At 42.7% G+C, this 15,028-nt stretch overlaps 1 protein-coding gene across 2 annotated transcripts in view; it reads left to right on the top strand.

The window, feature by feature from the left end:
- Window positions 1-423: 423 nt before the first annotated feature.
- FNTB (farnesyltransferase, CAAX box, subunit beta) overlaps window positions 424-15,028 on the top strand; it is a 29,678-nt gene continuing 15,073 nt past the window's right edge. The window contains exons 1-4 of one of the 2 annotated variants that reach the window (XM_034433846.3): window positions 424-780; window positions 11,281-11,345; window positions 13,283-13,355; window positions 13,961-14,052. In XM_034433846.3, the coding sequence (XP_034289737.1) occupies window positions 619-780; window positions 11,281-11,345; window positions 13,283-13,355; window positions 13,961-14,052 (392 nt within the window). In that variant the 5' untranslated portion in view covers window positions 424-618. Of the gene's footprint in view, window positions 781-11,274; window positions 11,346-13,282; window positions 13,356-13,960; window positions 14,053-15,028 lie in introns of those variants that run through there. The other variant, XM_087883684.1, reaches the window with a different exon arrangement.

Genomic DNA, 15,028 nt, shown 5'->3' with positions numbered 1-15,028 from the left:
ACAACCTTGGCAGCATCCCCATGGTCACATGATCAAAATTCAGATCTTGGCAAATGGTTCATACTTCTGATGGTTGCAGTGTCCTGGGATCACGTGATCAGCTTTTGCAAACTTCTGACAAGCAAAGTCAATGCGGAAGCCAGATTCACTTAACAACCCCATGGTACTAACTTAACAAATGCAATGATTCACTTAACAACTGTGACAAGAAAAATCGTAAAAGCTGGGCAAACTCACTTAACAAATGTTTCACTTCGCAACATAAATTTTGGGCTCAAATTACGGTCGTAACTCGAGCATTACCTGTATAGGTCATAAGCAAAGAAGAATTTCCATTCGCTCCACATAGCCCAGTGGAATCGTTTATGGTGTCTAACTTAATACCGATATTTGGAACCCACTTGAACAAAGAGATCAAACGACACACCACGTGAGGTCGATAGCGAGCCACAAGCTAGCTATTTCACCAGTCCCTGAAAGCAAGGTCAGCAAAACTAAACCATAGCTGCGCGTTGAGACCATTGTCCTCTCCGAGCTGCCGTAGCTGGGTTTTAAGCCCATTGCCTCTCGGTCGGATTCGGGTAGCCGGAATTGTTCGTGCGGATTGAGCCCTTTTCTATGAGCATGGCGGCGGCAGAGGCAGAGATAGAGGTAGCAGCAGCAGCTTCCACCCATCACGGCGGACCCGAGAGAAGGCGCCATCAGTGTGGCGGGAGCGGGGACGCGTATCGGGAGCGGCTGGACGACGACGGAGTTCGGACCCTCACTTCGGCGGAGCAGGTGGGACTGGACACCGCCCCCGCTTCTCTTGCAGCGAGACTACAACTCCCAGGGTGCATTGTGCGCGGCTTCAGGGAACCCGTTGGCTTTACCGGGCTTAGATGAGCATGCCGCGAGCGCGCGTTCCTCGCGGCGTCTCAGAACTATCCGGGCTGCGGGGCGCGTCAATGGGTCCACCCTCCGCCGAGCGTGCGAACCGTGCGAGTCCATTGCTGGTAGCCTATTGCATGGGGAAATTCATGCCGGGTGCCATGTGTGCGGTTCCCAAAGGTTCATCCAATGTCTTCTCCGACTGTGCTTGCCTGGGGAGGAACTGGGCCGTACCAGACACTTGAAACGTAGCAGGCTGATTTATGGATTCATTGTGTTGCGAATTTACCTATAGTGGTTATGGTCCAGTCAATGGATTCCGAAAACCCAGTTAATTCAGTAAATCAGTTAATGTATTGTGTGAATACACACACACACACCCATATTTGAATTCCTTGTCTTTTTCCCTAGAAAATCAGTTTATAAAATCAGAGAACTGCTTTTTTGCTGAGAAACTGCAGGAAACATTTTGGTGGAGCTAAATGGTTAACTCTGAATGTTGTAAATTCACACACACACACACACACACACACACACTCACCCCCAATACACATTGTTGTTGCCTGTATGTTCCCATGTCCTTAAAATTTGCTGTAGTTTTTGGATAATTTTAGTTTGTTGCAATAGAAACATCAAATAATACATTGTTTATGCCTTCATCTTATGTGGATCTATCACTTCATAAGGTACAGAATGCATTCATTTCTTTTGAGATAGAAATGTCCACTCACATAGAGCAGTACAGGTAGTCCTCTGACTTACAACAGTTCACTTAGTGACCATTTCAAGTTACAATGGCACTGAAAAAAGTGACTTATGTCCATTTTTCACACTTATAACCTGTGTTGCAGCCTTCCCATGGTCACATGATTTACATTGGATGCTTGACAACTGTCTCATATTTATGACAGTTGTATTGTCCTGGGGTCATGTGATCACCTTTTGCAACCTTCTGACAAGCAAAATCAATGGGGAAAGCAGATTCACTTAGCAATCTAAGTGAATCACCAACTTGCGGTGATTCACTTAACAAATGTGGCAAGAAAAGTCATAAAATGGGGCAAAATTCAACAAATTCCTCACTTAGCAACATAAATTTTGGGCTCAATTGTCATAAGTTGAGGACTACCTGTATTAGAGGTAGTTAGAAATAGTCACAATAAGGAGAGAGCAGAATGAAATATGGAAAGTACAGATAGTTGTCATTCAGAAGCATTAGATAAAGATTTTGCATTTAATTCAAGTCTCTCCTTTAGTGACCTTTTCTCCATTCCTGCAGTTATGCCACAGATTTTTTTATTTGAAGACGTTGCAAAAAAGAACTTATTTAGAACATTTTAAATCTAAAGGAAGATTTCCAAAGCTTGAAAATCCCTGGAGTCTAAATACTAACTTCTTTGATAAATTTCACAAACTATTTCTTAATTGTCAAAACAAAACAATTTTGATAGAGGAAGGAAAATTATGTAACTTTACACATCAGGTTATAAAACATCTTATTCGTTAAGCAGCTATTTCTACCAGTACTTAACTACTGTTGCACTTTCTGTCTTTCCAATCCATCCCTTGATAAGTGATAGGTCTGATTGACTGAGAGTACTTCTATGAATTTAGTTTAAGATATTTGATACCAAGGTTAAACAACACAGAGAAAGAAACTGTCTCTGTGCTCCTAGCTAGAAGCTTTTGGGGGACATTCAAGGAAGATAAGTTTCGATCAATGGCTAAAGCAATAAGGGTTGTAGGGGGTGACACTTTGACTATAGTAGCTAATACAAAGGCATTCCTTTTACTTGGTGTACGTGTTGAAATATACCTTAGTGTTTTAAGTTGGAGTGAATGGATTGGAAAGGTAGTAATCGATTAAAAAGAAATAGATTCATAGTGTGGAAGTTCAACTTACTTACTGCACCTGACAATCAGAGGACATTGAGAAGAAGATAATAGCATGAATTTTGGTATTCAGTAAGTTATAAGCTCTATAATTATTCTAGGTTTTCAAATTGCAAGAATTCAAGCATATGTTTTGTATAAGTTTGCTTAAGTAATGGGAAAATTTTTAAACCAGCATTATCTGCATCTGTAATTCTTTTCCAGGAGTGGAAGATACTCCTAAGAGTTAAATCCTTTTAAAAGCTATTACCATGTTAGGATTCTCTGTTGCTTGCCTTTTCTTAAAGATAACATAACTGCTTCATAGCAGTTACATCAATAAATCAGTGCAAAAAGAATCCTCTCAGTGTGTTTTAAGCATAGAAGATTTATTGTGTTGTATACTGTACTTTTATAGCCAAATTATATTTTGTAGCCCACAAAAGCTTTTATAACACAATAACTCTATTGATCTTACAAGATTCTTTGTGCACTTGTTATAACAGACCAGCATAGCTGTCATTCTGGATTAGTCTGTTCCAGAAAATAAATAAAGCATCTTAAACAACAGTGTCTTACAAATGAATCACTTTATTATCACAAGTTTTAACAGGTCACAGACCATCTCATTAGATATATGAAATATAATCCTGGGAAAGAAGTATTTTGCATACAAATACGCTTAATTTAACTGTTGGGCAGCAGACCAAAATGGCGGCTCCGCAGTGAACTCCGAGCTTAGGGAGGTGATGTTCGACATTTTCATGGGTGTCGGAGGTCAGTTAACCATCTTTTGACCCCCTCCCAGCAAGCCGAGATGTTGCCGGCTCGATAGAGCCGTGGATGGAGCCCGAGGAACAGCTGACTGTTGGGGAGGAGGTTAGAGGACGGCGCGGAGAATGGCACAATCAGGGCCCGGCTGTCGGGGCCTAGGCGGCCACCAGGGCTAGCACAGCCAGCGCCGCGGGCAGCAAGGTTGCTGTGGTGGCACCGACGACGATGGTGCCGGCAGGAGTGCCGGGGCAGCTAGAGAACTACGGTTCGGAGGCAGGCTTGGGCGCCACGGGCGGCAGCGTGGCTGCGGCGGCGGAGGTGACTGCGCTGGTGAAGGCAGTGGCGCTGGAGGCGGCGTGGGCAGCGGCAATACCTGGAGGCTTGGCTGCAAAGACGCCCCCATTGTTGGTGGAGAAGAGGGCAGCATTACAAACGTTAGGATCCCTCAGTTTTTGAGGGATCTGGACACTCCCCCCCCTTTTTTTTCTGAAGCATGGGAGGGGGCTTAACAACTTAATGGCCTGAATGGCCTGAAGATCAAGTTTATGGGGAAGGAACTGAGGATTGTTAGCTGGGGGATGACGGTTGGTCTCCCCCTTAACTGTCCCCCCCCCCCCCCCGCTTATTAGGCTTAGGCCTAATATGGCCACTCAGCATAAATTTACAGCTTTTGATTGATCTGCAGCCTTATTTGACCATTATTTGACCATCTTGTCCTCCCTGGGTTACCCAGATTATTCAATCATTTATTCCATCCTATTACTACACCTTGCTTTTTTCTGAACTAAGCCTCGGCTATCACTGGTGTCAGGACAGGAGGAGGCACAGACACCGAGAGTCTTGGACTATGGTGGGATGGACCATCTCTCGTTTGACCTTATGACTCTGGTTTGGTCACCTTGAAAGGGCGGCCTTTGAGACTTTTTCCCACCATTGAATAGACTTATTATAATCACAAGACTTCCCCTCGTCTTGAGAGGGCGATGATGTCCCGATGTTCTGATGTTTTTAGCATATTATCTTCTCTTTAACATCTTTTCCTTCCTTATTTAATCTACCTGTTTTTAACCATCTCTAACACCCTTTAGTAGAAAATGATCCTTCATCACTCTCAGCTCGTTGCTATTCTTTAATGTATTCAACTGTGAAGCTCCTTGCACTGTGAGACTCCCCCCTCTCGCAGGTTTGGCCCTCTCAACTATCGAGGGCTGCCCTTGATGACGGGTTTTGGAACCCCGAGAGGTGGTATGCTAAAAAACGGAGGCTCTGGGGTTTTTTAAATAGATTTTTAGATCCAGTTTTAAGGGGATCCAGGAGGAGGGTGGTTTTTAATAACAAAAATGAGACAGGGGGGTCTCTTAAGGATCAGCAGCCATGCCATTCTGACAGTCCTGGCGGGTTGGGGGGGTTGGGAGTCGTGGGGGATGCTCGGAGGAGGGTGGGACATTCTATACATGTGATGATGGGAAGGGGCAGAAGAAATCGAAGTAGGGGTGGGGAGCATCACACCAGATGCATTCGGATGGTGACTTGCTCCCATACCTCCTGCTCACCCTGCTTTCCTGGAGATATGAGAGCGAGGGACTCTGGTCTCCGTCTGGTATATGTGAATGCCAGGTCCGTGATGAATAAGGCCCTCCTCATACGAGATCTTATTGATGAGGAGGGTGTGGACCTGGCCTGTATCACGGAGACCTGGTTGGGGCAAGAGGGGGGAATCCCTCTCTCTGATTTATGCCCCTCAGGCTTTCATGTCTTGCACCAGCCGCGACACCAGGGAAGGGATGGGGGGGTGGCAGTGGTTGTTAGAGAAAGTCTGAGTCCTAAAGAGGTCACTGTCCCTCAGATAGGCGGGTGTGAGTCTCTTCTATTGAAGTGGGACCCTGGAGTTCAGTCGGGCTTGTTGGTCACATACCTATCTCCCAGCTATGTTGCCACAGCCCTGCCCACACTGCTCGATGCCTTGACTGAAGTGGCACTCGAACTCCCCAGCATTTTGGTTGTGGGAGATTTTAATCTGCCTTCGATCGGCAAGTCATCTGAGACAGTCCAGGAGTTCATGGCCTCCATGGCAGCCATGGACCTGACTCAGGTTATTCAGGGCCCAACTCATAGGGGAGGACACACACTCGACCTGGTTTTTCTCTCTGGGCAGTGGATAAATGGTCATGGTAAGGAGGAACTTTCCATCACTCCCCTGTCATGGACTGACCATTCCCTCCTTAGACTGGACTTTCAATCTGCCAACCCTTGCCGCTGGGAGGCGGGACCCATAAAATGGTTCCGCCCTAGGCGCCTGATGGACCCAGAAAGGTTCTTGAAGGAGCTTGGGACATTCCCCACCTCTCAATCCTGCGATTCAGCTGAGGCTCTGGTGGCATCCTGGGAATGGGTGGCTACCGACGCCTTGGACAGAATTGCACCTTTGCGGCCTCTAACCTGACGCAGATCCCGGATTGCTCCTTGGTTTTCCATGGAGCTCTGGGAAATGAAACGTTGGAAAAGACGCCTAAAGGAGAGTTGGAGGTCCTCCCGATCTGAATCTGACTGAACACAGGTAAGAACCCATATTAGGTCTTATCTAGTGGCAATGAAAGCGACGAAATGAGATTACTTCGCCGCCCTCATTGCATCTGCAGAAAACCCCCAGCGGCCCTGTTTCATGTGACCCGCTCCCTCCTCAATCAGGGAGCGAGGGAATACCCTTTACAGGGCAGAGCTGAGGATTTTGTACAGTTTCTGCACGATAAAATCGGTCAGATCCGGATCAGATTGGACTCTGACTGGGCAGAATCCAATCGGGAGACTAGGGTGGGTCTTGAGAATAATATCTGGATTGAGTTTGACCCTGTTTCTGTCAAGGAAGTGGACAGGATAATGGGCAAACTTAGTTCCTCCACTTGCTTATTGGACCCTTGTCCCTCCTGGTTGGTTTCGGCTGCCAGGGAAATGACTAGAGACTGGATCCAGGCAATTGTCAACACTTCGTTGAGAGAGGGGAACTTCCCCGCCTCTCTTAAGGAGGCGGTGGTTCGACCTCTCCGCAAGAAGCCTTCCCTGGATCCTATCGTCCCGTCTCCAACCTTCGCTTCATCGCGAAGGTTGTTGAGACTGTAGTGGCACAACAGCTACCACAATTCCTGGAGGAATGGAATACCTTGACCCGTACCAATTGGGCTTCTGACACGGACACAGCACGGAAACGGCATTGGTCGCTCTGGTGAATGATCTCTGGCGGGCTCGGGATGGTGGTTGTTCCTCCATTCTGGTCCTACTTGACCTCTCAGTGGCTTTTAATACCATCGACCATGGTATCCTACTGCAGCGACTTGTGGGGTTGGGGGTGGGAGGCACTGTTTTACAGTGGTTCTCCTCCTTCCTTTCAGTTTGTATGGGTGGGAGGGCAGAGATCCACCCCGAGGCCCCTAAATTGTGGGGTGCCTCAGGGGTCGGTTCTCTCCCCCCTACTCTTTAACATCTATATGAAGCCACTGGGTGAGATCATTCGTGGCTTTGGGGTGAGATATCATCAATATGCTGATGATACCCAATTATACATCTCCACCCCAGACCACCCCAGAGATGCCCTTTCCATGATGTCCCGTTGCCTGGAGGCGGTACAGGCCTGGATGGGCAGAAACAGACTCAAACTCAATCCCTCCAAGACTGAGTGGCTGTGGATGCCGGCATCTCGGGTTTCAGAGGCCCCATCACTTTTGATAGATGGGGAAAAACTTGTCCCCGTTGATAGGGCTCGCAATTTAGGTGTCCTCCTGGATGCTCGGCTGTCCCTAGAAGACCATCTAACAACCGTGACCAGGGGGGCCTTCGCACAGGTTCGCCTGGTGTACCAGTTGCGCCCTTTCCTGGACCGAGATGACCTTCGCACAGTCACTCATGCCCTGGTTACTTCCCACTTGGATTACTGCAATTCCCTCTACATGGGCCTGCCCCTGAGATGCACCCGGAGACTCCAGCTGATCCAGAATGCAGTCGCACGGATTGTTACGGGAGCCCCTCGTTATTCCCATATAACACCCCTCCTGCGTGAGCTGCACTGGTTACCAGTGGTTCTCCGGGTCTGCTTCAAGGTGCTGGTTCTCACCTATAAGGCCCTATGTGACTTAGGTCTGGGATATTTGCAGGACCTTCTCCTGCCTGCCTCTCACCGTCCTGTTCGCTCACATAGGGCCGCTCTCCTCAGGGTTCCGACAGCGAGCCAATGTCGTCTTGCTGTGTCCAGGGGTAGGGCGTTCTCTGTGGGTGCTCCCACCCTCTGGAATGAATTACCTACTGAGCTCCAGATGGCTCCTGATCTCCATTCCTTCTGTCGGGACCTGAAGACTTGGCTGTTCAAGCAAATAGGCTGACTCTGATTTCGGGTTTTATTATTTACTATTAATTAGTTATTTGGTTTAAAATGGGATTTTACTGTACTTGTTTCTTAACTTGTGTTCGCCGCCCTGAGTCCTTCGAGAGAATGGCGGCATATAAATACATGTAATAAATAAATAAATAAATAAAATAAATAAATAATTTTGCTGACATGCTATACATATTGTTTTAAAAGGTATTGTAACTGAGAAATTTAGAATGAGTGGGCATCAACTATATTAATATCCTTTTCTTTTTTTGTAAAATATACATTATTCCATGTTCAGAGTACCATTTGGTTAATAAAATATTAATTTGGTGGTGATACTATAATAGTTTGTTCCTGAAGACTTTTCAAGCTTGACAATGAAGGGAGTTTGAAGTAGAGCACTTATGCTTGGCATATACAAGCTCTCATTCATTTGTGGAATTAAGCAGGGGCAGGAAAAGCCTGTAACATCTGGATAGGGCTGCTCTTTGGTGCTGATTAGTAAGATTAGCTCTCACCATCCCAGCACCACCAAATTCTTTGGGACTGCAAATCAGGGAAATGCCATTCTTACATACCTAAGAAGCACCAGGCTGAGAGCAAAGGTACGCTTGATAGACAGTTTAATTTGAGGTAAATGGACTCATGCTTTTTAAGACTATGTTAAAAACCTGAGTTGGTAGTCCTAGTATTATTTTGTATTAATCCCAAAGGAAGCAGAAGTCCATGAATTTAAGATGACTCTTCCCATGAAAAAGAAAGGATTACAGAGCAAAAATGGTCTGGTTACTGTATTTTCTGCAATTTTAAAGTTATTCTGCCATTTATAGGGTCGAGATTATGCATCTTTTAATCTGCATTCATAGAAAAACTTGAAAGAGCCAACCATCTTTCTTAAATCCCTGAAGAGAAGCATGTTTAAGTCAGGATACACATAGCTGTCAAAACAATTCTGTATTATCCAGTGTGTTTGGATTCTATGGCCTACAGTTGAGTTTAGTTGCTCTTGTTGCCCTTCTCTATACTGTAGGCCAGAATGACAATTGCCTGAGATACCTCTGAGATAGAATTACTGTCATCATTCCAGAAGATCATTCCATGAAAGAAGAGAATATTTTAAAAAAATTTAAGGCAAGAAAATATTACAAGGCAACCTGCAGAAAAATGCGAATAGAGTGTTTCTTTAATTGGAAAAAATTAAGACCAGTTGTAGAATGCAATTTGAGCTTTCCCAGAAGATATATATTGCTTGAGCAGGCAACAGATGCTCACAAATATCTTTTGTTGGTTTTGGCTTTTGCCTAACCTGTGTTTGGGAAAGCAAGGCTGGCTATTATTTTGAGCAATGAAAATTGGGATGTACATATCCCTTTATGGCTTTTGAATCGCTAATTGTGAAGCCTTTCATTATCTATACCATCCAAGTTTTGAATGACATGTTTTCTCTCCTGTCCATTTACCATTTCTATACTCAGGTCAGTCAGTGCAGTAAGGAACAACTTGAGGAACAGGAGGAAGAGCTGCAATCAAGACAGTGGTCAGATAAAAGGAATCTGTGTCCAGGGCAGAAATGTAATTTGAGAAAGTGTCTCAGACATGTTCCTCCCAAATTCTCACAAAGATAAGGGGGCAGGGTGGAGGAATGGGATGCATTCAGACTTCCAAGGTTCTGTTACTATCATCTTATGGTAAAAGTAGTAATACTGTAGCTATTGTGTCTTTAGTTTCTAACTTTGGTTTAGTTTGGAGATCTGACATCAAGTTTCCCTTGCTCTGTTTCTTTATCCCTTGTTATGCATCTCAGAGAGCTTAGGTCCCAATGTCCCAACTATTTTTTTTATAGAAGCTTCATAGGTGTGTTGTTGTTTTTTAACCATTCACTGAGAACTAGAATTACAGAATTTTAGAAGAATTCTGGAGCCTTGTAATAGAATATAAATAACTTGTCTCCTTGATTGTTCATCTCATTTCCTCTTTTAGGCTCTAGATTTTAATGTTGGTGATCATCATAAAGTGCTTTTCACCAGCATAACAGCCAGCATCTGTTTCGGTAATGTGTAGTATTGTAATGTGTGCTATAGCTAGTTTGGTCTAGTGCAGGGGTCAGCAACCCGTGGCTCTGGAGCTGCATGTGGCTCTTTCATCCCTCTGCTGCAGCTCCCTGTTGCTGGTCAGCTCCACAATTGATAGGGCTTTCGGTTAGAACTGGTAGAGGAAAAAGGATGCCATGCTAGGAGGAGACTATGGTGGGGGAACCAACTTCCAGTTGGCAGAGGAAAAAGGAAGCTGTGCTAGGAGGAGACTTTATGGTGGGGGAATCGGACTTCCAGTCAGCAGAGGAAAAAGGACACCGTGCTAGGAGGAGACTATAATGGGGGAACCGGACTTCCGGTTGGCTCCAGAATTGAACTGGGGCTTCTGGTTAGGACCTTTGTGGCTCTTTGAGTGTTTAAGGTTGCCAATCCATGGTCTAGTGGTTAAGGCACCAAGCTAGAAAGCAAGAGACCATAAGTTCAAGTCCTGTCTTAGGCATGAAAGCCAGCTAGGTGACCTTGGGCCAGTCACTCTGTCTCAGCCCAACCCAACCCGCAGGGTACTGAAGGGAAAATAGGAGGAAGGTATGCTGATATGTTTGCTGCCTTGAATTACTTATAAAAATAATAATGGTGGGATACAAATAAATAAAAATATAAAAAAATAACTACCATGTTGAGGGGATGCCAGCAAACTAAGCAGCAGCCTTCTTCAGTGAGGCAAGAAAAACTCTGGCAAATTGCTCTTTAATTTGCCATGGAAGTACTTCTTTGTAAGTTTGCTCTGTTGAACAACCAATAATATAATAGAAACCCTGAACATTAAATTTCTTTCTCCCTTTCTAAAGAACAATAGACTGCATCATTTTTATTAGTTTGAAGAGTCATTTGTTCTACTTGAGAGCATTCTTCAGTTAATGTTTCTTGCTAGTACCAGTGTTAATATTTTATTTTCTGCCATTATATTCAAGTAAAATAAATGCTACGTGACACATTTTAGTGCTCCTAAAGAATGTACTGCTAGCATTTTTCTGCTATTGTGTTCCACTGGAAATGAGACATCATAGGGTTCCTCAAATAGTTTGATCCTAGAAGTATTAATTAAGATTGTGGAAAGCCATGTTGATTCCAGCACAGTGTATCAGCATGGAAAGTGTCTTCTGCACCAGTGGAGAAGTGTTTGGGGTACAAAAGACTCTACCTGGGTGCATTCACAGTCATTAAAACACTTCTGACATGTTATGCTATGACATCATGGTATTGCAATGTGATGATTGACCTCCTTATATAACAATTATTGTGCTAATTTTACTGCTTTCTTTTTCCATGTTTTCTGTGACTCTTCTTTGTCCCCTTGGTTTGATGCAGACAAAAGTGGAGGATATTGTTCAAGAAGTTTTTGATGTTTACAAGAGAAATCATCACGACACCCAGTAAGTTATTGTATTCATGTTCTTTTTCTTCTATATACAGTTAAAAAAACCATAAACTGTTAAGGACTTTGGATCTTGAATTGTGCTGGCTTATCTATTTTGAGGAATGTGTTCTTTTTATAGCAATTTCCTGCCCTTATTTTTATACCTGCAGGTTATCTCTTAATCCTAGAAGATGCAATTGGGGGCAATCATGGGGGCAAGATGGGGAAGGATTTGTGTTTACGTATCTAAATATTCAAGCATATATAAGTGCATGCAGCTTTAATACTCACTTGTGGAATATTGTATGGCATTCCATTCATTAAATCTTAGAGAAACATCATGAAGTCACCCTTCTTGTTTTTGTGTTGGATGACAGTGTGTTGTTCTGAATGGGAGCTTTTCTTCCAGTGCAAACAACAGAGGGGAGGAAACCCCACCCCACAGCCTTCTCATCCTCATCTCTATCTCTTCTCCACTTCTGTTTCTTATTCTTTTTAAAACTTTACATAGTTAGCAATTGTGGCTTAGCCAAAAGAAAAAAACCCTCCCCCAAGAAACAGACAGGATAAAAAGCTTATAAAATCAAGCACTTCACTGATTATTTTTTTGTCATCTTGGGTTTATGCATGTATGTACTTTTCTTGATCTTTATATTATTATTTGAAATCTTCGCTCTGTAGGAATCTGCTTTCTAGAAGACCCTTGCCTGATCCACAATATTACTTTGATTCACCCTTCAGTGACCTGCCTATTACATTCATGTGTCTCTTTCAATCACATATGTTCACCTTGGCTTATTTTTCCATTTTAATGTTTTTCTCCCAGATGTTTCTTGATTTCAGAGAACACTCTTCTTAGTGAACTTGTTTTAAAATCTTTTATACTGGTTAATTATTTAAGATGTTTTGTAATAATACGGTAGCAATCAAAACCACTGTTAATCATTACTATTGCAATAAAATGGCAAGACGTAGAAATTATTTTGTTATCCTTCAGGTTTATCCAACAGAAATTAACCGACAGTTTGACACAAATTATTTTATTGATGCACCACATTGCACTATTAATTTATGGCAGGATTCTCAAACTTTACAATGACAAGACTCCTTAGATTGCTTTCCCTTCATAAAAAGAATGAATGACTTTATTAGGGGTTGGGCTGGGCAAGCAATAAATCTACCACCTGTTTTCTCTACAACCTTACTTTGTGAGCATTACAGGTAGATTAATCATGTTTAGCTTTTCTTTACTATCCAACAAAACGTTTTTAAAAGTTAAAATATTTAAAATCATGAATGAAAGTGCTGAAGGCGCCAAAACTATGCTTGTAATTGTGCACTGGTCCTCATAACCTGAAATGGTTGCTTACTTCTGGTCTCAGCAGTCTTTTGGATGCTGACCAAAATGTCCCATTATATTGACCTTGGTTTGATCTAACATTGCATTAAGACCTTGGTTTGATCTAATATTGTGACTGCATTTGCACATAATGAGAAACCATATGGCTAACTAATGACTGAACAGTGTAATCGTATATGCTGTTCAGATTAGATCCCTTGGCTTCTCTCTCTCGAGAGTACAGTTAACAAACATGGATAACTGTCACAGTTTGCATAGTGTAATGTGTGAGCGTCAGGCCAGATTTATTCCAGTAAGCATAAAACCAGATTCCTGATTTAAATCAAACTCATTTTACTTGTTTGTAGAAAGATAAAGCTACATTGGTGTATATTGGTAAGCCAGAATTCATTTTGTGTGAAGTGGCCTGGTAGTTGCTCAAGGAACACATCCCTAAATACAAACGCATCACATTCCATATATACATTTATTTATGGAAAATACAGGTTATTCTTTGTCCTTTTAATTAACTGAGTGACAAGCAAGTCTGTTCATCACTCAGATGGTACTCTGTAACTTTGCTAAATTGTATTATGTTTCGGTTAATCCATCAGGTATGTTTTGCAACAAGATAAACATTTCCACTACTTGAAGAGAGGACTGAGGCAATTGACTGATGCCTATGAGGTAATTTTTTGCAATTTGAACCAAATATATATTTTTTTCCTTATTGATTATGTTTACAGTTTGTTGATTTCTAATAATAGATTTGGCCATGGACCTTGGTACTCTTTTCTTTTGCTTCTACTTTTACAATTTTCAGACACCTAAATATTAGATGGGCTAGAAGAAGACAAATTGAGTTCTATTGGTTGGCTTTATTAGGCTTCTCCTCTGTTAGCTCCTTCAGCTGGAGGACCAACCCCCTCTAAAATTTCAAGCTGTTGCTCCCAGAAAGACCATGAGAGATGTGCAGTCTCAGCACATCTGTATAGTACCAGACCTGGGGGGAAAGCTCTGTGGGTTAGTTACTTGTAGTTTTTGCTTTGTCCGGATAGTAATAAATAAAAAGAGAGTTTACCATGAAGTTATTACTGAACAAATCATAATGATTTTTTTGGCGCTGTCAGAATGCTTCCGAGTTCAAGTTCTTTTGCCTCTTAGATGGGCTGTTTGCTTTTCAGTACTTTTGTTCTGATAAACCTCCTGCACAAAATAGTCTCTCATTTGAGGCAAATATAGTACTGCTCATTGTGTGAGATTTGAACAGGTGTAGCTCTCTTCTTTTGTAGTGTCTGGATGCCAGTCGCCCATGGCTGTGCTATTGGATCCTGCACAGCCTGGAGCTCTTGGGGGAACCAATCCCAGATTCAATAGCATCAGAGTAAGTTTGGTTTCATCAGATGTACTTTTTCTTTAGCATTATGGGGACTTATGCAGAAATTGCACAATGTACAATATGTGATATAGGAACTCCTATTTTGAAGATTGATTTCCTTAAAAGTTTCTAGTCCTCATTGAAGATTTTTTAAAAAAATGCAGTTAACCTCTACGGTAGAAATCAAGAAAAGTTTCATCAAAGTTTTGGATTCTATGCATCTTTAATTCTGTTTTTCCAAATAAGCTACTCAATAAAGTTACCTAAATTAAAATTAGAAATTAGAAAAAGTCTGGTGGCACCTTTTCTGATTAACTCATTTTATTAAAAAGCACAAGCTTTCATGGGCTTCAGTTCAGTTCATTAAGTGAAAAGAGTGGCTATGCTGATGTAGTATTTAAATTGGGATGAGGTTTCGGGTGAAAAAGACGAGTGATTATGCAGAAGCAGGATGCATGTGAGACAGATTACTAGTATCTTATCAGTAAATAATTGTTTAAAGTTAAAACTCAGCGTTCACATAGGAGAAATAACTGGTAAGTGTAATGTGAAGTGGAGCTCTGTTCCACTACATTTAACATTTCTGCGGCAAAAAAATGACTATAGACATTAATATTCTGAAATCTTCATCAGCTATGCAGAGCACCTGACTTTCTGAGTTAACATCCTATTGTCCACGCAACACATGTCCAGATTATTTTAAAAACACAACAGTGCATTGTCTCATTCATTTTGCTCCAACAATGTCTTAATAATTTGTTCTTGAGTAGAAGCTTTTAGTAATGGGCTTAGATCAGGGGTATCAAACTCAATTTCATTGAGGGCCGCATCTGGGTTGTATTTAACCTTGGGGTGCCGGGGTGGGCGTGGCCAGCTCGATGTCACTCATGTCAGGGGTGCCTGTGGAGGCCTGAGCACTCTGCCAGTGAAAACGGACTCCTGAGCTCCGTTTTAGGCTGCAACAGCCTCCTGCAACCTTCTG

The sequence above is a fragment of the Pantherophis guttatus genome, chromosome 1 (assembly GCF_059756535.1).
Source record: "Pantherophis guttatus breed Tessera chromosome 1, ASM5975653v1, whole genome shotgun sequence".
NCBI classification, from domain to species: Eukaryota; Metazoa; Chordata; class Lepidosauria; order Squamata; family Colubridae; genus Pantherophis; species Pantherophis guttatus.
Note: the sequence above shows the minus strand (reverse complement) of the source record. Positions and strands in the feature narration are given on the sequence as shown.